The sequence below is a fragment of the Aptenodytes forsteri genome, unplaced genomic scaffold, assembly GCF_000699145.1.
Source record: "Aptenodytes forsteri isolate BGI_AS27 unplaced genomic scaffold, ASM69914v1 Scaffold53, whole genome shotgun sequence".
NCBI lineage: Eukaryota > Metazoa > Chordata > Aves > Sphenisciformes > Spheniscidae > Aptenodytes > Aptenodytes forsteri.
Window position 1 is genome coordinate 5,841,212 of NW_008795909.1, and position 22,980 is coordinate 5,864,191.

Here is a 22,980-nt window from a genome sequence, read left to right on the forward strand (position 1 = left end):
ACGTGAGCCTCCAGATTTTTGTTCACATTCCGTTACAAATTTCATTTCAACATACAAAAGTAAAAAACATAGTAGTGCCGAGTTAAAGCCGGAGGCTATGAAAAGCCGTATTGTTGTTAAGCTCTCCAAAGCTTCTTGCATTAAGGTGATTAAAAAAAAAAAAAAGAGAAAGAGATACAGTGATTGATTGATTGAAACACCGTCTGCGGTGTGCTCTGCATGTCACACCAGAGCATGCGGTGCTAGTCTGCGAGCTGGGGGTGCGTGGGGGGTGGGTGGGGACAGTCGGTGGGTGAGGGTCCTTTTGGGGTGCCTTGGGGGGGGGGGGGGGGGGAGGGACTTGGTGTGGTTTGGTGCTGCCAGAGGACATGGACGGCACAGGGTGTGCTCGCAGACGCTGCCTTGCCGCCCGGCTCTGCCTGTGCACCGAAGGATGCCGGCAAGGGTCAGGCCTTTCTCGCTGGGTGAATTGGTAGGAAATACAGAAAATTGTCTCTCAAATCAGCCGCAGTGCGTATGGGCTGTACCTCCCCTTCTGTGTCAGCTGCTGCTGGGCTCGATGGTGTTTTAAAAACTAAATTCCTCCTTGCAGACCGACAGCACGGATCCTCACCCATGGCTCTGCTGAAAAGGAGTCGAACGCAGCAGTGGTGACAGCAGGAGGACAGTGTCTGTCTTGTGCGGTCTCGGGCAGCAGCCGCATGAAGGTACAAATGGCAGCCCTGAGGAAAAGCAGAGGAGGCCAAGTTTTCGGGATTAATGATCTGCATCTGATGTTGGTCTCTCTGTCCCTCCCTCCATCCCATTTTTCTTTGAGATAAGGCATCCCTGCTTCTGGCATTGAGAGGTATGGGGAGGGTCTGCTGCCTTGCTTAAAAAGAATAAAGAAAAAAGAAAAAAAGAAGAAATAAGAGAGCTCAACCTCATTTAAAGTCCTGACCTGTATTTCGTGACTCAAGTTCTCCAAGGAGCTTTCGCCATATCTTGGGCTCATCCCTATGTGTCTCCTGAAGAGCTAGGCATTTGGCCAGGAGGAGGGGGGCCGGACCGTGCCACATAGGGTCTTCTCCCTTCCCTGCTCACTGCTAACAGCTTTTTGCGATCCTTTGCCTTTCCCCTCCAGTGTTTGCAAAGCCGTGCCCTCTCCAGCCTCTCGGTCTGCAGCTTATTGCTGCCCCGTGGCCACGGGAGCGCAGCTCTGGCTGTCCCCCAGCCTGGGGACCGCGCTGCGCACGGTCCATCCCAGCATCGGGGCGGGAGCGCTGGCTCGGCGAGCGGACATTTCTCTGCAAATTACGGGGGCGAGCGTGGGAACGGAGGGGAAAAAAAAAACCACTGTGAGTATCCAATTCTGCATTTCTGTGGGTAGAAGGAGTGATGGGAAAGTAATCTGTTATTGTGCTGGTCGCTGTGAGCCAGGGCGGGCTCGGTGACTGGGGGTACCTGCCATCCCACCGATCCCGGACAGGCCAGTGGTGTGCACGATGCAGGGGACAGCCTTTGTCCCCGTGGGCAGCATTTCGGGGCAGAGGAGGCTGGAGCCTCTGTGACATCCCAAGGCAGCAGTGCTGTATACTGCCCTGGCAAGCTGCAGCAGAGGATGCTCGCTAAATTATTCAGAAAGGCAACTTGATCTGACATTCATCAGGTTAGTAGCCCGGTGACCCTGAGGACACCAGTCTGCTGTCACTGAGCGTGGCCATGCTGTATAGCTCGTTGTCATCGGGAGAGTCAACAGTGTCACGTGGACCCCTATTGATTGACAGCTGATCAATACACCAAGGTGATAAAATACAGCATTTATGAAACGTGGGCTCTTACAGTGTTTTGTTAAATTAGCCATAGGGATGAGTTTGTGCAAATGGCAGAAAGTTTAAAGTTGTCTGGGTTTGGATCTTTGTCTTTAGCAGTAAAGGGCAGAAAGATGTGGCTACATTTATGAGCAGAGTTGTCCATCTCACACCTCTGCACCTAAGCGGGGGCTTCCTGCTCTTGATCTTTCTTTATTTTAGTAGCTACTGAAATACTTCTGGTCGTTTGCTTCATTGCTGGCAGTTCTGAGCATCCATCCTCGTAATGGTGCAAGTCCTTCACGTGACCGTTGATAATGTGCTCCACCGGCTCAGTATTCTCCTTGCTGCTTAATGAAACACCCATTTCACCTGCGTAATGTGCAGAATCCGTCAAGAAATCTTGTGTGCCTTCTGGAGTTATTCCAACACATGACCTTTTCACAAGCCTTGCAGTAGGTAACAGTAATATGGAGCAATTGCCAATGAACCGGCAGCTTTCAAAGCAGGAAGGCTCATTTCCACTTTCCTAAGACAGTTGTGTGTCCAAACGTGGCAGCTTCTAATCTGATTTCTTGTCTCAGAAGAGCCTGTTCATTGGATTTTGTGGATATTTAGGTTTGCAAGTATTGGAACAAGAAGTCTGTCAGGAGCGATGACGATTATACATGCTGTTTGGAGATACAAAGCTCTTCTGCTCATAGCTAGCCATGCAGCTGAGATGTTATAAGCGTTGATCTTACTGATCTTTCACATCAGCTCATGATTCTATGAAATGATTCTATGAAAATTCTTTGATTCTCACCCATTTTATCTTTGTGGATCAACTTATACTTAAAAGTTTGCAATTTCTGGTGTGATCCTTTTCTTGGGGATGATCCACTTGGCCAAGACAGGCAGAACTCACCTTTGCTGTAGGGTGCTTGGTTGCGTGGGGATGACACCGCCGTCCACCCTGTGGTGGGATCATGTCAGGCTGGTGCTGGGTGATCGAAGCTGCTGTAGATGGAGCTACACAGAGCACGTTGTGCAAGAAGTGGGGTTGGACACTCGGGCTCGTGCCCTGCCCAACCTTTCCCCCGAGCGCGGGGCCGGCTGGTGGTCCTGCTCAAGAGGCACTTGGAGCACTAATAGACACTTTGCTCCCAAGTGTTTATAGCTAAAGGGCCTTTGCCCCTTGAAAGTTAATGCAGATAAAGTTGGGCATTTTACTCGTGTTCAGGGAAAATTAGCGCCTACAGGACCTGCCGTATGGAGCGGTACGTATTCTTTGTGCTGGTTGTAGCTCCTAGTCACTGCTGTGTGCTTTTAACAATACATTTCCGGGGAAGATTGTTACAGTAAACACAGGTAATTTCTGCTCTACAGCATTTCTGCTCAACATTGTCATTTTATAAGCAGGCTTCTTTATTTGCTTTTGCCCAATTCAGTTTTGTCTCAGTTCCTTTGTATTGTAATTAACATGCTGAATTTAAGAGGAAAAATACATCATCGTGGGGCCGTGGCATGTTAACCATAGACAGGCGAGCTGACAGCCTGCCTGCAACGCCGATGCAAGCTGGAAGAGGCAAAATGTGCCGGTTTAGGAAGCTGAAGGGTCAGGGGAGTTTTTTCCTACAAGTTCTGTTGCTCTGTGGAGTTGGAGGAGTTGGAGGGGACCCTCCTCGGCGCTGCGGCCATCCCCAGCAGAAGTGGAGGTGATGCTGCTCCTTCTTCCACAAAAGGAAGGTCCGACCCGGCTGGACGCGGTAACAGGGTCAGTGCTCAACTCTTGGACTTGCAGCTGCAGTTTTAATTAACAAAAAAAGAGGGGAAAAAAATAATTAAAAAAAAAAAAAGGAACTGTAAATGCTCAAATATTTCATCAGCAGCCCTGAGTATTTTCTTTTGTCTGAAGTTGCCTGAGCCAGATGAGGTCTCTGCATGTTCTCAGTCCATCCCACTTGACCGGGGTAAGTCAGGGCTTCCCCGAGGGGAAACTGAGCTGGTTTGTCCCAGCTGAAGATCTCGCCCTGGTGGTTTTGAGTGTAATTCCATATAATGAAATCTACTTTATAAGCCTTAATAATAATAATTTAAGGCATTTGAGACTGCAGAAAGACTTGCAGCTGTAGTTTCTGCATCCTTCTGTGTTCTGTAAACATAGCTAATTTTGCCAAAATCAAGGGCTCTGAAATCCAGAGCCAGGCCCCAAAAGTCAGGAGCATGCTACAAAAGCACTACATGTTGGGCAAGTTTTATTTGCTTTCTGTATTTTTCTGAGCCCACAGAAACTAGGTTTTTGAATTTCACTCACTTTTTGCAAATGCAAAAGCTAAGAAGTATGCTCACCTCCAGCTGACTTGAAGCAGAGATTCATTTGTGACCACCTAATTCCCAAGCAACGGGCTTTAAGAGCAGCAGAAGAGGTTTGGCAGCATAGCTCCTTCTCTGCATTTTCTTTTCTTTTCTGAGGGGAGGGAAACACGGGGAAAGGAGGCTTCGGCATCCCTGTTGGGGTGGCGTGTTCCTGGGGCTCGCAGTACTCACCTGACATACACATAAAAGGTGCGAATCGTGCATCTCTCGGGGCCGTATGAAAGAAAATGTATTAAAATGTGCGGTAACCAAAATGCCACACTGATAACTTGTATTTCCTAGAATGTTTAGCCCCGCTGGTGCACAAACATGCTGCGTCTAAAAACCAGTGGGGAATCATAGCAAATGACTGCAGAAAATAATTAAGAGGGCATTGAAAGCCAGGAGAAAAATGATACGTTGCTCAGAGCCGGCAGATCATTGCTTTAATAGCCCGCGTACCTAAGAAGCGGTGCCTTAAGTTTGACAGCAGGTTGAGATTCGGTCAGCATCAAATAAGATGATAGTCGGGGAAGGATAATTAGTGTCTTCACACCATTCAATTTGGGCTGCTGGTGCGGAGCCAACTCTTTGAAACGCGCACATGCGAGCCAGCGAGAAGGATTTTTTTCCTCTCCCTTTCCCTAAGCAGCCTACAGGATTTATTGATTTCCAAGAGCGGGCTGATTTCCATGTAAATCAATGGGAGGGTGGCCGGGCCGCGGCGCGCGGTCCGGATGCGGTGACTTTGGCTTGCTGACATCATTGCTCATTAGCATGCAGGAGAGGAGAGCAATGCAACAGCAGAGCCCCGCGCCGCTCCCGCGCCAGCAATTATTCTCCACGGGCTGCATCTCTCCTCGTTAATGCCTTGCGCTCGGAGAGCAAATTGGACATCCTCTTGCCACCTCGAAGGGTCATTTAGTGAAAGGCAGGTTGAGGGGGGAGCTGCTGGATTCATTTGGACTGGGAGCGGAGAGGGGGGCACCCTCCGGAGCTGGATTTCAGACCGAGGCAATTTAGGTGAAAGCTTAAGACGGGGGGCAGGAATGGCACGTTTTTCCACAGCAGGTTTCTTTCGGAGACGCGCCGCGGTCAGTGCGTGCCTCCTCTGAAAGGCTCCGACAAAAGCCCGTCTGGCGGCAGCCCCTGGCTGCGTGTGTCGGGGCGGTGGGCTGCGCCGGGAGAGCACGGGATGCTTTATGGCACTGCGGTGCTTGGGCTGGTCCTGGGAGCAGCCCACCAGCCGAAAGGCAACTGGCACAACTAGGACAGCTGAGCAACCCGCTGGATTTTTTCCTCCTGCGCTGTCGCTGCCGTCAGTGGTGGGAACAGGTAAGAAACTGCCTTTTGCCAGCAACTTCAAAGTTGTTGTGGATTTTTAGGAGGGATAGAAAGTAGCGAGGAGGAGGAGGAAGAATAAGCAGCATTCTGTGGATGCACGTCGCTGCGTGCTAACTTTGCTCAATGTGCTGTTGGTGGTGATCTATGAGGGGGCTGCGCTTTTTTCCCAGCCTTTGCTGTTCTCGTTGTTTATGGATGTAAAATGTTAATTGTTAAATTGCATTTCTGCAGCTGCAGGAAGTCGGGGAGAAATGCTGATGCCACCGTGATGGATTTTTCATTTTAAAAATAATCAGGAAGGCTCAGCTGGCTCTAAATAGGAATAAGTATTAAAAAATCCTCATGCCTCAGTGTTAATTTTATTGCTCTGGTAAATGCAGCTTCTGGAAGCCTGGGTTCTCTGGGCATTTTCTGAGCAGACTGCGTGCAGGCTGGTGTTGTGGATGAGGACGTTACTGTTCAGATGTTTATTGTGGTGGTTTTGCCTTCCTGAGGATAGAGAGTTTTAAAGTAATAATCTTTCTATGTCCTTCTTTTTCATGCCAGAATGCCTAACTATAAACCATCCTAGAACTGCAACCTGGGGGTTATGTTTTTCAGTGCAATCTTTTCAAGTCAAATTTCCTTTTTTTTCTTGTTCCTTGAAGGAACATTTTAAGCAGATGAGACACAGACGTGACCTGTGACCATAGAAAGATTTTAATCCAGTTACTCTTTGTTTTGTAGTCATGATTCCTTGGCGGTGCTAAACACTGATTGAATCTTTTTGAGCCGTTGAGGATTAGCGCTGGACAGAATAATGCCAAAATAATTATTTGCACCAGATGCAGTGTCATCCTTTCAGTTTTAGCTCTCTTATCTTGTAACTTATCTGACTTATTTTTATTCAGCGATTATTTCACCTACTGTGGGAGCACTTACATGTCTCACATCACTGCGTTGTATTTATAAGGGTGCCGGCTTGAGCCTGCGATAAAGATTTGTAAAGTAAAACTATCTGTAGCTAACAAGATTATATTTTGCTTCGTATTTTAATCTTCTCCCGTTGCATGTTTTCTACCAGCCAGATTCAGCTTAACAAAATGACCCAGCTTTGCGCTATTGCTGTTGGCAGACTTGCTCGGGCTTAGCCAGCACATACACCGATCAGGCTGGCAGTGATTGCTTTCACAAACGGGTCGGTATTGCCTGTCTCACCCAGGGGACGCCGTCTAAGCCTTAACTTTTGGCGGGTCGGTATTGCCTGTCTCAGGGGACGCCGTCTAAGCCTTAACTTTTGAAATAATTACAATTTTCAGCCTAGCTCATCCTGCTTCTGAGCATTTTGCCTTATCAGCCAAGTTTTTTCCTTTAGGACATACGGCCTGGGAGGTGCTTGCATTGCAGCGTGTTTACTGCTTCCCGTGGTTTCTGCTTGTCATGCTGCAAATGCAAACTGGTGAAGTCCCTTAAAATAGCACTTAGAGCCCCGGGGCAGATCGCCGGAACCCACTTAGCTTAGTCCGTCTGCCTGAGACTGGTGCTGGAGAGATGGGCTGCAAGCCTGGAACAGGGTGGGGGAAAGAGAGGGGCAGGAAGATAAATACTGTCTGTGAAGAGACCAGGGTTATGTGAACTGGAGAAGACAGTGAGGACCCACATGCTGAACAGAGACAGGCTTTTTCGTGGAGAGCTGGTTTTGGATCCAGAGGGAGAGCCTAAATCTTGCTAGAACCCCAGGCTTGGAGGCACTTTTCTTCCTTCAGTTAAGCAGCAGAAAGAACCCCCCTGTGATACAGCTCTGCATCTTGTTAGGCTGAAAAGCCACTGAATGGTATAATTAAAATCTGACAAGATAACCCATGGGGTAGGACATGGGCTTTGCAGCACAGGCACACGTTGGCTCTTGGGTGGGGAGCGCTGCTGACCTCAAGTCCAGAGGGAGACTTTGGTGAGGGTCCTGCTGCTGCCTGCTCCCTCCGCTGCCTCCCCTGCTCCATCCCTGCCGGCCAGGGGCCCCACTGGGTTCTCGGGGCCTTGGGGTTGTCCTGCCATGGGGGACACTAAACCCCTCTCGGGTGTCCACAGCTCCTGGGTCTGCCCATCCTGTGTCTCCCCCTGCCTTCCAAAATCATGAGACTGGCTTCCACGTTGTTTGCCCACCAGCTTCTGGGTTGTTATCACTGTTACTGAGCCTGTTCTTCTCTTCAACTTGGAAACTGGTGGTTTGCATTTCTTCTCCATGACTGGGGAAAAATATGTGGTTGTTACTGTTTCTGTGTGCTAAGAGCTGGACCTTTAAGGGGGGGGGGGAAAAACCCCTAACATAAATACGTTGAGATGAGTGGTAAGCCTGTGAGCTGGCAGGCTGCCTCCATCGTCTTGGATGTGACAGAGCAGCCTGTTGGACACCTTTTCTCCTGGTAGGAAGGCTGAGCAACAGGCTGGGGCTCACCACACCTTATTTTTCCTCCTCTCTCTCCCCCTTGCTTGATCTGCAGCTCACATGGGTATAGCACTTTGCCCACCTCTGTCTAACCTCTATTACCAAAAAAAAAAATATTGTCTTTTGCAAAATATCTTGAGACCTCCAAATAGAGAGTTCTTCTGAGATATGCTGAGTTACTAATATCCCTTAATTTAACCATCTCCTCTTTATGCATCAGAATTTTCATGGTTCGTGTCAGGGGTTGCAGCTCACAGGAGCACCCTGGCAGAGTGGTTCAGGTCAGGAGGGTGTTTAAACACCCTGGGGCTCTCACCCAGCTCACGAGGAGAAACTGGAGCCTGAACGGGGACCTGTGTTCACTGCAGTGCGCTGGGGTGCACCTCGGCTCCCCAAAATGACCTGTGATGCATCCCAGCTCCCCCAGTGTGATTTAGCCACAGGTTGGAAAGGTTGACCGCCTTTGAAACATCCTGAGGTATTGCTGAGAGGTCTGGCCACGGTTCTGGGCTGTGGTCCTGGTTCCTTGTTTGCCTAAGAGGGCACCAAGACAGCCCAGATGAGGGATTTAGGTTTTTGTACATTGTGTCATGTTTTGTCCTAATTTCTGGGTCTCATCTGGGAGGAGCACAGTCTTGTGCGCTGGTGGTTGTCTGCCACGTGGTGCCTAAGACCACAGACAGCAAAATTGGAAGCAGCCTGGAGGCTGCCCTGGGCCGTGCCGCAGGGAAGCAGTGGTTTGGGAACAGGGCGGTGGGGATCCACAGGCAGATGTTCCACCCGCTTCTTGAATTGATGGTCCTGATTCACCGTGGAGGCAGACCAACTGGAAAATCCTCAGAGTCTGCTTTTGCTCATACTTGGCTGCAGCTGGCAATATTGAGGATAGTTCTTTTTTTTTCTTCTTTTTCTTAATTAAGCAAGAATAACTCTTGCAATGGTAAAGGATTTTTACAGAGTCTTAAAAATGAAATTAGTCTCCAGCCTGAGACCAAGCATGGACAACTTCAGCCAGAGAGGAGAATTTTTCCAGGAGTGGAAATGGGGTTTGTAATAAAAGCTTCAACACCACCCTGGATACCTTTGCAATTGCTGCTGTTGGCACTGCGGAGGTCAGAGGGGATTAAAAATAAAGCAAATCTGAAAATCTGACTTGCTTCAAGCAAATCAAGTGGTTAGAGAAGAGAAGATGGATGGGGAAGATGGAGAAGAGTCTGACTTACAACTCTTCCATCCTCTCAGTGTTTCCCCACCTACTGCAGACCTTTCCGGAGATGGGCAGCTACACGTGCTCCCCAGGCCACTGAGACTGGGGGCAGTTGCATCTGTAGGAGTAGTTTGGTTGCTGGATTATTTCTCTCTTCTTTAGCTTCTTGGCATTACTGTGCTACCTGCTCTGTTGCAACCACCTGATGTTGATCTTTTAAGCCAACTGTTCCTACAGCATCTGGGGTCAAGTGAGCATTGTCCTCCCTTGGCTGTCCTTGCAGGCCACCAAGGGCATCTTGTCCTCAGACTTTGAATTGCTGCTATTGTAAATGTCCATGTCTAATTCACCTCCTTTAGCCTCCTGCACCCCAGTTTGGCAGATAAAAGCTTTCCCTAAGCTTCCTTTCCAACCCAGGTAGCACAAGGTCTTTGCAATTCATTCCCGCTGATAGGTTTTTTTTCTGGCTGAAGTGACTCTGGAAGAGCTGTGAAGTCGCAGAAATGTTTTGTCCAGAGAGGTGCTGCTTTGTCGCTGAGGTCCATGGCACCCAGGGCCATGGGTGGCAGCCAGCTGGGCTACTGGGAGTGATTGGTTGAAAATACGTTGTTAGAGAAGTTGGAGATGGAGGCAGAGCTTCAGCTCCAACTGTTTTGAGCACAAAAGCTTGGGGCTCCTCTGATGAAGGTGATGTTCAGGGAGTCGATGGGGAAGCCATGGCTGGGTGCTGCCTGTGGGTACTCCTGCGCCTCAGCTTCCCCTTTTGTGAACTGGGAGAGTGGTGCCCATACTGGAGAAGAGCCACCAGGCTCTCCTGATGGCATTGAAGGACTATGTTAATTTTTCAGTTTAGATAAATGTTTGTCTGCCTGTGGGGTCTGGAGAAATGGGTCTGTGTAGCTGGAGCTCACTCAGGGTGGGAAGATGCCTCATTAGCTCTCAAATGGGAGGAGGAGGTAACAGGCAGGGATATTAAGACACCCTTGTCAAGAGGCTCAGGGGTCACATGAGCTGCCCCAAATCCTCAGCCTCTCCGAGAAGTTTCCGAGAAGTCTTGTGATTTACTGACTGACAACTGACCCAAAAGCCTCATTGCAATCAGAATGATGGCATGATGCTGAAAAAAAATCAGGCTGCTGTGTATGTCTTAAGCTAGCGGGAAGGGAATTGCCCCTTTGCTTTTGCACATCCCATCCGAGCTGAGCAGACAATTGCTTTTTGAGGGATTCCCAATCTTGTATGTTAATGTGTGCACAAATGCATGCAAATCCTTTATTATGGGGTGCAGCAGAGGCATTGCGTGGCCCGGCGTGGGCCATGGCATTCATGCTCCTTGCATTGTCTGGAGACGCTGCTCCCTGATACAGCCCGTTTATTTCCTTCCCAGAAGAAACAAGTGAGAAGCAGAGATAAGCAGCGCCAGGGGATGATAAGGGCTGTTTGCTGAGTTCCTTCTTTGTCCGAGAGGAATTTTAACATTTCTGCCACGATTTCAAACTCTTCTTTCGTTCTTGGTGCTGCCAGGAGGGGTTGGGATCTTGCGCTGCTCTTTCTTAAAATAGCCGCGTTGCCCAGCCCAGGCAGGCTTTGCTTTGGTGGTGTTTGCTGCCTTAGGTTCTGTGTGCCCACCCAGCTGAGCCAGCAGCCGCGGCTAGAAGAGAAGATCCCTGTGGCCAGGAGCTTTTCCTGCAGGCAGGGGTCTGCTGCCCTCACAGCCCCAGGGGAGTCCGGTCCTGCCTGCACTGCCCCAGACCCCAACACACTCAGGCTGTTTGCTGGGAGAGGCCAGCCTGGCTGGCTCCTTTGCGGGAGCTACAGACCATTTGCAAGGACCCACTTTGCCTTGGCTTCAGGCTGCCCCCGGTCCCTCTTCCCTGGCTTTTTAGATCTGCTTGTGCTTTCCTGGTTTGGAGTCATTGCTGGTTTTTCACAGCAGGGAGACCTTGGCTCTCTTCAGAAAGCTGGGGGCATGCTCGCGGCTCTCTCCAGAGCCTCTTGCACAGCACTAGTGTTTTCAGTGTGGTTTAACTTATTGTTGATGCCATTGCTATGATGAAAGGGCTGCGGGAGGCTCCAGCGATGGCAGAGGCTGTGCTTTGCTAACCGTGGCGTACAACAAGAGACTGCCTTGTCCCAGAGACCTCACAGGTCAATTGGGCTCATGTCGAGCTGTACATAGGTGGACCTGGTCTGGAAGCATGCTTCTGCATCCCAAGTGAGAGGGATTCAGAAGTCAGGTTCTCCGCTTAGTGTGTTGGGCCCTGTTTGCTTCAGATTCCCCTTGTGTGCCTGTTTTCATCCGTAGAGAGAAGAGGGCTGGTGTGGGGTGGTGGATCCAGTTTGCACCGTCCCCCTGCACCAGCAGATGGGTGGGGATGTAGCCGGGGATGGGGGTTACAGCCTCCTCTGAGGAGAGGACCGGCCGCCGTGCCAAGAGAGCACCATGTAAAAGCAGCCGTTGCAAAATAAAATACATCCATCTTGTAACTTCATTACATGAAGCGCTGGCCTTAAGTAGAACAAATTTTTCAATCTGTTTTCGAGTCATTGCTGCTTTGTTCCATGTGAAGTCAATTCAAGGTAGGCTCCTTTCCAGCTAAATCTGACACCAGGAAATGTTCTTTTTCTCCCCATTTGCTTCCCGCCGTCCTGGCCCTGCTGCAGGGCAGTTCCGTGCACAGCTCTGTGCCGAGCAGCCCTGCTGGGTGCTCCCCAGCCCGTGCCTCCCGCAGCAGCATGGCTGTTGGCCGGCTCCCTCTCTTCTTTCCTCCCTGTCCACAAACTACAGCTGCTTAATAGCTCCTTTATTTACCCTCCGTGCCTGAAGCTGGCCGTGCTGTCAGCTCTCCTTGCTTTGCTGGGAAACACAACATCACTGGGTCTCTCTTTGCCAGCCCTCAGCTCCTGGAGTCAAGTGATGCTCCAGGATGTCCCCAGCTTTTAGCAACAGCACCGAAATATCTCCAACCCTGTGTCTTCCCCAATGCTGGAGACCTCTCTTAATCACCAGGGCAGGTACTTCCCTGAGACGAGCTTGCAGACCCTTTTCTGGGATGAGAGCAAGGCGGAAGGGTTCAGGAATGAAGATGGGATTTCCAAAGAGAGATTAGCGTTAGTTTCTTCTTCCTTAAAAAAACCCCCATGCCTGCGCTCTTCTCAAGTTGTGTGGGGCTCCTTGGCTGCACAGGCGGCAGAAGTTGTTGTTGATGAAGCTTTGGTGGTGGTTAGGTAAGGCTTGTGTCTGGCCAGAGCCAAGCTAGTGGGTTTTCCTTTGCAGGATGTGCCGCTCCGCCTGGGCTGCGGCACCCTTTATATGGTTAGGTAGGCGGCACGCCGACGCGCTGAGCATCTCCAGGCTCCACCACTCTTCCCGCATTAATGACTAATGAGCCGCTGCTGGCGGGAGCAGCCGGGCGGGCTGCCGGCCGTGGCCCCGCTCCTGTCCAACACCCACCAGCTCTCCACTGTAGCATTGGCACCCACGGCACATTGTCGCTCCGGTCATTGTGCGTGCGGTCGAGCGCTGGCACGTGCATCGTCTCACTTCATGCTGCTCTGCTTTGAGCGCGGTGGGGGGATACTGCTTTTTCAATTTCATCTCACATTTGAAATGTACATTTTTATATTAAATTTTTACTATGGGGAATTATTTTTAATTATAGCGAGCTGGAAGACGATAAAATAAAGTTGAGTAAGTGAGACCTATGCGAAGAAGTCATGGAAACCATATCATAGGAGTGGAAAGACACTCCTAGGACACTGAGTATTGTTCCCATGAAACAACATATCCTAATGTAAAGAAAATAATTGTAATTAAAGCTGTTAATCTTCTGCTTTTAATGAGGGGAAAGGAAGAGAACTGAATATCTCAGGGGCAAGATCTTGCAGTTTGTACAGTTTGTCCAGGGAGGTGGCAGAAACCCCATGCCTGGAGACGCTCAGTTTTTAATGGTGCAAAGTTTTTACAGAGCCCGTTGTCCTGGCCTGGGGATGGCACTGATGAGTAGACAGGCTACCTGTGTCCTTCTCATCCTTTGCTTTTCTGACCAGGAGAAGCCACCCACTGGCGGTACCCGCCTGCCTGGGATGGGGCAGGAGTGAGGGTGCGGATAAATCAGCTTCCCGACCCGGCCATCGCACTCCTGGCTGTACGTGGTGTGAGCTGCAGGATAGCAGTCGCGTGGAGTGACCTGTGGGTCTAATTGATCATACATCTCACTTATTAACTCTTCGACACTGTTATTTAAAGTCCTCATGATGGCTTGATTTATCTCATTTATTAAAAGCCGAGACCTCTGATGCTCTCCTGCCATCCTCCATCTCCTAGAGGGGGGGTGTGTAGAGTGGGGAGGAGGACAGAAACGTGCGGGCTGGCTTTTTCCCCATCGCAGCCGAGACCTCGATGCTCTCCTGCAACCCGCCAACGCCTAGAGGGGGGGGTGTGTAGAGTGGGGAGGAGGACAGAAACGTGCGGCTTTTTCCCCATCGCAGCGCAGCACTCGTGCTCCCGACATTGCTGCTGTCCGAGCGTGGACTGTTGGGTTTGTCTCTGTAGAAACGTGCGGGCTGGCTTTTTCCCCATCGCAGCACTCGTGCTCCCGACATTGCTGCTATCCGAGCGTGGACTGTTGGGTTTGTCTCTGTCTGAAGCTTGTGATTGATATCCTGAAAATTAAAATTTGGCTAAGAAGTCCTAAACTCCGTTAGAATATCTATGTCCAATGCCGAATCTGGGGCTCTGGAGCTATTAGTTATTCTTAGCACCTTGTTGCGTATTGAGCTGCTTCTAATCATATCGCGAAATGAGATGGAAACGGCAAAGAAACCAGCGGCTTTGCTGAGGCAGAGCGCCCTTCCACGGTAGCTGATTAATTAAAGTATTCACATAAAATGGTGCCTTGATTATTTTTTAAGGTAACAGCCGGAGGCGATGCCGAGACTCTCTGACTGGACACAAACCAGATGCCGGGGGGTGCATGGGGGTCGCTGTGTGGTTTAGATCTGATGAAAGGCAGGAAATGGGAAAATCTGGCAAATCTCCCTGGCTTGACTTAACGGAGCCTCTTGACTTTTGCTAGTGTGCATTTTTTGTGCTGTAATGGCCAAGTGGAAATTTAGACTCGAATCTGGATCTGAGCACTGGTATGCTTAGCTGGCTTGTATGCAATGGTGAAAAAGAAGGAAAGGTGTTTGAAAATTACAGCCCCCAGTGTTTAACTGTTGCTGCCCTCTGAATTTCTTTGCTTTACCTTATAGCAGAGAAACCTGAAATGGCAACGGTAACTTTTCCCTTGCCTTTTGTGTGGTACCTTATTATTTCTGAGGTGTCTCCCTTCTGCTACCCAAGTGAAACCATATCTCATTCCTCAGAAGTCAGTGGTGTTTCATTAGCACAAATTAATTCAGAATCCTGCGTAGTTACTTTAAAATAGATACCATTGACCCATATTGTGGAAGAGCATTGCATTTTCAGAAATAGAAACCAATTCATCAACATTCCCTTTAACGTCTTTTTATGGAGCTGGGGGATGTTTTCAGCCAGGTTCGTCCTTCGCTCTTACCCCTGGCGAAGGGGTGTGATGTCCTAGCAGCCCTGCAGATAAATGCTCAGGTTCAAGCCCATGAAGAAAATCTCCCACGGACCACCAGCTGCAGGAACAGCCCCTTGAAAGAAATGCTAAGAAGTGGTATTTGCAGTGAATCAAGCTAACGGCTGTTAAATTGCAACCGGTGGGCTGTTCTTCCAGTTCTTGTGCTTTTCCCCTCCCGTCCAGCTCTTGGGCAGCGTGTGAGCTGGTGTGCCGCTGAGCCAGGCAGTTAAGATGCTGTTGTAGTGTGACTGTGGTTTTTGTAGCTTCCCTTAATTTAATTTAGCTTTTTATGTTCAGACTATAATCAATTTTTATGCTACTTTAATAAGCAAATTTATGCTATCAGCATGCTAAAGGGACTTGTCATTCACAGCTTCCCAGTCAATCCACCATTTTCTGTGTTAGCCAAGTGCTCAGCTGCCTTAAATTCGGTAACTGCTCTGCGATTACCGGCTGACGTGCCGATCTGCACCAGGTGGGTGCGTGGCCCTTGCCTGTGCTGGCCTCTGGAAATACTCCTCGCGGTGCAGTAAAGGGACAAGCAATTACATATCCCCAAACATTGGGCAGTCTGTCTCAGCTTGATTGCCAAGTGTTGTTACAGCAAATACAGATTTTTATTTCCTCCTTGTAAGAGAGATGAATCCTGTGTTAGAAAATGCCTGAGCATAAAAAAGGGTTGAGTTTAGTATCTGTAGGCCGGTGACTGGCAGGAATCGCTTTGTCTTCTTATTTAAAGTGGAACTCACTAGGGCATCTCCTCTTTTTCCTCTCTCCTCACCTTGCAGGAAGATTTGCCTTCACTGTAAGTGCTCCCAGGAAGAGCACATCGTAACAGTTATGCCTCTGGAGATGGAGAAGACCGTCACGAAGCTCATGTTTGACTTCCAGAGGAATTCAACTTCTGATGACGACTCGGGCTGTGCCTTGGAAGAGTACGCGTGGGTCCCCCCCGGCCTGAAGCCCGAGCAGGTAACGATGACACCACCCAGTTACCAGAAATAAATTGTTTTAATATGCTCTTTGGAAATAGTTGCCCTGATTTTTCTTCTAGGGGTGCAAGCACTTGTTGCATGTGGCTGTTTCTGGGTGCACTATAGAGACTTGCAGAGACAGGTCTGGTCTGAATGCACAAATGAAACAAAATAGAGCTGTGATCTTGCAGGATTTGTGGTTTTCTGTGTCTGTAGATGTAATTGGTAATTGAGGGGGGGGAACAAAATACTTCCAGGATGAGGTTTGTTGTGGTTGTGCAAGGGAACAGATACAGACGTACCTACTACTGTTTCATGGGAGAAAAAAGTGGTGGGATTCCAGTGTTCCCTGGGGACTCGGTGCTCGTGTTCTGCCCTCCTGGACCCCTCTGCTCTGCAGTAAGTCCAGGGCAGGCAGTCGAAGCTGGTAGATGCCTCCAAAAAACAGGCCAAAGTCTTTGGGGTTGGGTTTTTCAAGCATGATGTTTGTGCCTTACTGGAAGGAATTGCTCAAATGAAGTTCAAGTCTCTCGGTACAGGAACTGAGCGGGATGGATTAGACCTCAGCATGCTGTCTGTGCAGAGCGCGCATTGATTTCTGCTCCTTGCAGTTTACGTGATTCGTTTGGTTTTTATGCTGATCTTTTACGTGTTCAACTCAGAACTTAATTTGCAGAGGAGATTGCAAAATGAGCTTAGCCTTGATAATTGCTATGGCAATCATTTTAAACTGTGTAAGGAGTCCGGGAGAGGGTGGAAAGCTTTCATTCTTACTGTTGTAGTTGCTGTCCTTAAATACTGTGTTTTCCTGAGCTTTTATTCAGAAGGGCTTAGGCATTTCCTGAAATATTTTGGCACCACCCGTAGGCTGTAAATATTATCTGTCTGATTAGAGAAAATCCAGTTGTTTGGTGGTTTTTTTTTCTTCTTCATGTCTTTACAAGCCTTGCTCAGTGCTTGCTTGAAACTCTGCAGCACTGTGTGTTTCATTTGGTGCCATCCAACCATGCAAATCAGGCAGCAGCCTTGTTTTCTGTCACCTTCCTTATGTCAGAGGCTCCCTTTGTGCCTCCCAGGAGGTACAAGACACGGTGTATGGAGAGATGCAGATGGTCCTGAAGTAGCTCTGCTGGTCCTTCATGCTGCGGGGACATGAACCAGTTGGGTTTTGGGAGTCCTGTTGGAGGATCGTACCCAAGCTGGTGCCACCTGCTTTCAGCACCGCTTTCTGTCCAGGCGTGTCGGTGGCTTCTGGAGCCCAAGCTGGCCCATGTCCCTGTAGCTTTGGGTAGAAATACAGATATTTAGTGACAGGTGGCACCTGACCAGATAGACATGGTCTCTGATGTCTGGTCTCTGTCCAGCATGGCATGGACAGCAATTGAAACCCACTTCCAGCATGGTGGTGACATAGTCCAGAAGACCTGGACGCTTCCTTGATCCCTCAGGTGCTTTTTAAGAGATAGCGTGCCATGAGGGAGTTTGGGATGCTCAGGAGAAAATAAAAGTCCATTAGCTCTAGCAGTAGGTACTGACGTCTCATGCATTACCCAGGTTAATGTATTTTTAGGTTCTTCCAGCATCTGTTTCTTGCAGAGGTCATGGTGCTCCTCAATATGAACACCCACTTCCTAATTACGCTCCTCTGTCTGCATTGCTGGGCCTTTTAGCAGATTTGCCGCTTCAGACCCGTCTCTAATCACCATGGAGATGAAGAGCGGCCCTAAGCAGAGCCTAAGACAGGCACTGAAATCCTTCCAGCATAGCTCATCCGCCGGCCCTTTCGGGACCTTTCACGCATCAGATGAGCCACTATGGAGACAAAAGCAAGGTGTGACTTCTCTGGGCTGTGAAGGAGCCACCATGCAGGGCTGGGGGTTGCCCCTGGGTGAAGAGCAGCACCCTGAATTTTGCCGGGAGTTACCACGTGCCTGGGGTGTCGCAGGGCTGGGAGGTGCCCCAGGGTGCTGGAGGGTGCCGTTTGCCTCCCACGGGGGTAGGAGGTACCGCTGCAGCAACTTGCTGGAGCCGTGCAAGGCTGCAGACAGACATGTGGCTTTCTGGTCGATGAGTCAGGTGTGCGTACGTGATGTGGAGCCTCTGGAAGGCTGATGTCTGCTGTGGAGCAGCTGGTGGGCTCCGCTCCACCTGAGGACACTGCCATCAGGCTGGGCTGAAAATACAGGTTTGCAGGCAGTGAATTTTTCTTTGCCTTCCGCTGTTTCACTGTCGTATTTCTTTGACATGAAACAGATGAAATGAAACAACTTTTTCTGCAATATTCTGCTTTATTAAAATCTCTACGCAGCATATGAGCTGGGGAGGTAAGTGCTCCCCTGAAAGACTAATGCAGTTTTCTTATTATACTTGGACGACAGCCTTCCTACCTCGCTATTCTTGGGAGACAGCGTTCACGTCTCACTCAACGCAGCAATTTACAGGATTTCGGGGGGAGAAGTTGGCCAACAAACATGACATTGGTTTTTGGCAGTTACCGTAGGTCATTTCAGAATTTGGAGAGTCCCTTCAATCCATAGCTTAAAATAGTAAGTATAATCTAAAGGGGAGTTGACCCAAACCTACAACGTCTCACTGGATTCCTGGACACTAATTCTGGCATCAGCTGCTCTGTGGTACATGTCAACTATGTGAAAACCATGTTGGTTACTTAATGCCTGCTACGTGAAGGAAAAAAAGCATTGGTCCAGTGTTTACAGATAATGATCCAGACATTGCATTGAGGAGCGGAGCTGAATTCCTTATATTATGGCTCATCAGTGTGCAGGACTACAAAGTGGTCTGCTACTATGCAACAGCCATAAATACTACATATTTCTGAATAGGTTTATAACACAGAGATTAAGATGGTAATACAAAAAAATGTTATAATACCACTGCATAAAGTATAGTAAAAATTAATCTGGAAAACTGGCTAAAATTTATGACATCTCTGCTCAAGAAAGAGGAGTATAAACTGGAAGGAGACTGGAAATGTTATTTCATTGAGGAGCCTAGAAGAACTTGGTTTGTTCAGCCTAGCAAATCGAAGGGTTATGATCACTCCCTATGCATTAGAGGAGGAAGAGCAGTTATTCAAGCTCCAACTTTGGCACAAGAACATAGATATAAACTGGCTCCGAATGCATTCAGACAGGAAATTGGAAGAGGTTTCAAACCATCAGAGGTGTAAGGCTCAGCGGCAACCTGCCAACAGGGAGAGCGGCGGGAAAAAAACCAAGACTGAGCTCCATAAATTACAACGTGATTAGAAAATGCGGTTTCTTGTAATAGCAGTCGGCTACACAGGATGGCCAAGAGGCTCCTGTGGGCTCTAATCCTGCTTGGACTGGACCTCGATGAGAAGTTGTCTCATGGCAGAAGAGGGACTTGTCTTCTGGAAGATACGGATGCAGATGGGAATGGGAGAGGTGGCTGTATGGGAGGCAAGGCAGAAGCTCGGGACGTGGGCTTTGAGAAATACTCTTTTTTCCTGCCTGCCGTTCAATGGTCGGATAAAGAAATAAGTGTGAAAGCCTTGAAATGGGCAGACACCAACAGAAATGTGTCCTCAGCGAAGCGAAATCCCAGACTGGGCCTGGCTGCGAAGACGGGGGAAGGCAATTTTGGGAGCCAGTTTGTCTGCTGGGGCTGGCAGTCCAACAGCTGATCCTCCTTGCACTGACATAAGTTTGAGGGCAGATGCTTAAAAATAAGTATTTTTATGATGTGTTTTTCACATTTTTAGGCAAGGCATGTGTAAATACATGTGAGTGCGCAGCCTTGAATTCCTTGGGCCTGTGGTTTGGAGAAATCCAAAGGAGTTATAACATGCCAGCTTGAATTTCTGAATACAAGGGATTTTTGAGGATTTCTGTCTTTATTGTGTCTCAATAATAGGAGCAGCTGGTTACGGGCACAGATTTCTAATTAAACAAAAGATGAGGCTCTACTTCAGCTGTGGTGCGGCTTTCTGCATGGTTCCGGCATGCCAACATTCAAGATCCCTGTATATGCCGTAAGAACTTAATTCCCTCTTGCTGTCAGCACAGTTGCTCTGATCCGAGTCCCTTAAAAAGTTATGAAAATCTCATCTGAGCTAAACTTAGTAGCATGAAGGTTCAGGGGACCATTTTCCTCTAAGGTGGCCGTTAGAGCTTGGACCTCGAGAGCTTCGCAGCGTGGTGTGAAACTCGTAGCTGTCATGGGGAATTTATTCAGGGGCTAATGTAGGTGTTGATTCCTGTTCTGGGTCTTTTGCAAGACCTATAGCAAGGGCTTGAGTTACAAAACCTCCAAGCTTCACCAGTTGCTGTTCAGGTCACAAAGTGAGGAAAGGAGAGCGGAGATGAACCTCCACTGAACACGCATTTACACCTTACCTAAAGATACCCACTTTCACCACCTCGGTGTGGTAGAAAGTACATTATCTGGGCCAGTCATCTCTGGGGGACGTGTGCCTCACTTCTGCCTATGTGTCACGATCGAGTGCATTTTCCCTTCTCATCCTTCCTTGAGCCCTATAAGTTCAGCGAACTGTTTCACTCCTCAGGAGACAAGTCTTGCATGTGGCAAGGAAGGAACAAGACAGAACAAAGCAACCCTGTGCCCCAAGCCTGCATAGTAGATAAGCTAATTTTTGGCCAGGTAGAGGGAGGGCAAAAGCCCCAGGAAGAGCTCTGCTTTCCTTGGTAGATCCTGATCCTGAGAGCAAAGCATGCTGGATGGGGAAGCGAGGGAGGTGAAGAGGAGCTGTAACTCACGTACGCCGGTGCCAGAAGCTGCAGCCACCCCTAGCTCTACCCCCTTGCACACGTGCGTGCTGTTGTATTTTATCCAAAAGCTGCATTTCAGCACATTTTTAAAAGCTCTCCAGTTTCACTTCGAGGGAGCGGTTAAGTCCATCACCTCCCCAGTGAACTCTTTCAGTATCTAAATAGCCTGGCAGTTAGCGGTTCTTACTTCAAGGCTGGAGCTGTCTAAATCCAGCCTCCAGGCATCGGACCGTGCGGAGTGCTTGCCAGCCGGATGGAGCAGCAATCCCGCACACGAAATGCTTTTTCCATATGTGATGCCTGTGCTGCGTGACTTGGGGGCAGCTGGGGTGGGTTAGGAGGTCCTGGAGCTATTCCTTCTGCCCTCGAGTGGAGCGGATGGAGGAGGTGTGAGTGAATCCCGTGCTGCAAAAAAAACACACGTGGCAAAACCATGTGTCTGGGCTTTTGTTCCATTTCTGTGTCCTGGCGTGTTTGCCTGATCGTTGTGAGCCGATGGAAGCTGTTAAAATTACTTAATCTTTGAACAATGTTGTTATCAGGGAGGGAGTAAGCTGCTTTTGGTGGGCCACAGAAACAAAACCACTCGCCTGATGGGGTTTGCTTGGTTTTTAAATTTGAAGTATCCATGTGGTGGGCAGCAGAGGTAAGAGGCAGGGGAAGAGCAGGGAGTGGAAAAGAAAACAGAGAAATCCCAGACTACACAATATAAACTTGTCCCGGAGCTTTATTCCAGCATACAATTACAGCTTTTCCTTGTTGCAGCATTATTCTAGTATGCTACCCTGTGCCTTATAAATACAAGAGCATTTTAAGTGGCAGACCCAGGGGAATTATCGGCTATGATCAGTGCAGCAGATGATCATTTTAATTGCTGGTGCTCCAGGGGACTCTGAGCGGTGCGAGAGTGGCTCTGCCGGTCAGTACCTCGCAGCACAAAGACCACTCTCAGATGCTTTTGAAAGCACTGTTTCTGGCTCCTTTTAATCCAAATTCAATTTCTGCTTAAGAAAGAAAAAATCATGGCATGCGCTTTCACAAGTTTAAAACTTGTAGATGTACGGCCTTCATTCAAATGTTCTTCTTTGATGCCAGCAGGAAGCAATGTTTCCGCGGGATCTCTTACAGACCAAGAACGGCTCCAAAGGCTTGGCAGGAATGGACGTCGTTCTCAACTGGTGAGCAGCAATGCTCAAATGACTCGGCTGCCGTTAGCCGTGGGAGAGAAGCGCGACGAGAGCCACAGAGCATGCCAGAACAAATAGCACTTAGGAAAATGATTTTTCCTTTGTACCCTGCCTTTGTCCCTGTGATTCGGGAGCGGGTTTCCGAGAGCAAACCCAGCCTTGCAGGGTGCCGGGCCGCCCGGCGCTGGGGATTGCATCTGCCTCCCACCTCCGCGTGCCAGCACACAGGCACGTTCACGGATCTGGGGGTGATAACGGTCTTCTCCCAGCTGGGGCTGCGGGGTCTCGGGGGGGGACGCCGGCTCCCTCCCAGGGTGCGTGCCTGGCTGCATCCCCGCGCTCGGCAGAGCCGGCCAGCAGTTCCCACTCTCCTTGCCGTTTCGAAGCATCTGGCCTTGCTGCAAGGATTGTTTTGCTTCAAGAAATAAGTAAGTGCTTTGTATCCTAACAGCCACAGAAAAGGAGGACGTGCCAGACTCGGGCCAAAGCACGCTGAACCCGCTTTCCAGTTTCACACGTGCTATCATCTGCGGAGCTCATGTGTGAGCCTACGTGTACAAGAACTTGCAACGTTTTGCAGACACGTTGAGAGGGTTATTTGCGTGTGGCTTGTTTGGGGTTTTTTCCTCTTTACTTTTCCAAGGGTGGCCAGCAGGAATGAGAGAAATACTGAAGACACCAGATTCATTTCTCTGTCAATTTTAAGGGCTCGGTGTAAAAGATTATTTAATGTCTGACATGCGGTTAAAAGCCAGTGCTGAGGAGGAGCAGGCGAGCCACAGGAGGAGCCCCACTCGCCTGGGCCAGCACAGGCTTGTCGGAGCTGCTGGCCGCCTTCCTCCTGCTGCAGCCAAAGCTCGTGGGAGCTCGCACACAGCGAGCCAGGGGACAGGGCCATGAGCGAGTGTCCACACACACATGCACCGGCAGCCACTGCTCCACACATCATCGCACAGGCAGCTCCCCGCACCGGCATGGTACATCCCCGGGTGGCACGGGGTGGACTGCTGGGGCTGTGGGACCCCTGGCATGGTCCCAGGGGAAACTGTGCTCTCCTGGGCATGGGGGGATGTCAGAGAATGTCGGCGTGCCTGGATTTCGAACAGACTCCACTGTGTGTGATGATTTACTGTGCTGTGCCTGAGCGGTGGCTGACCCACCAAGGTCCCCTTTTTGGGGACATCCGTGTTCAGGCACTACTGCATACAGGCCAGCACATACTGCCCTCGCAAGGCCCTTTGCAAAAGCCTTGCAGCTGGTTTTGCAGCTTGTTTGGTTTTGTGAAAGCCAGGCAGCATTGCCCAGCTGGATGTGCTGGAGCTGTTATGGCTGAGCAAGTCAGCACCCATCAGC

General features: G+C 49.5%; 1 protein-coding gene across 1 annotated transcript in view; it reads left to right on the forward strand.

Annotated features, from left to right (window-relative positions):
* The first annotated feature begins 660 nt into the window (after positions 1 to 660).
* Positions 661 to 22,980, forward strand: part of PRICKLE2 (prickle planar cell polarity protein 2) — a 46,112-nt gene continuing 23,792 nt past the window's right edge. The window contains exons 1-2 of the mRNA XM_009284384.1: positions 661 to 707; positions 15,483 to 15,666. Coding sequence (XP_009282659.1) covers positions 15,535 to 15,666 — 132 coding nt within the window. The 5' untranslated portion in view covers positions 661 to 707; positions 15,483 to 15,534. The remainder of the gene's footprint in view (positions 708 to 15,482; positions 15,667 to 22,980) is intronic.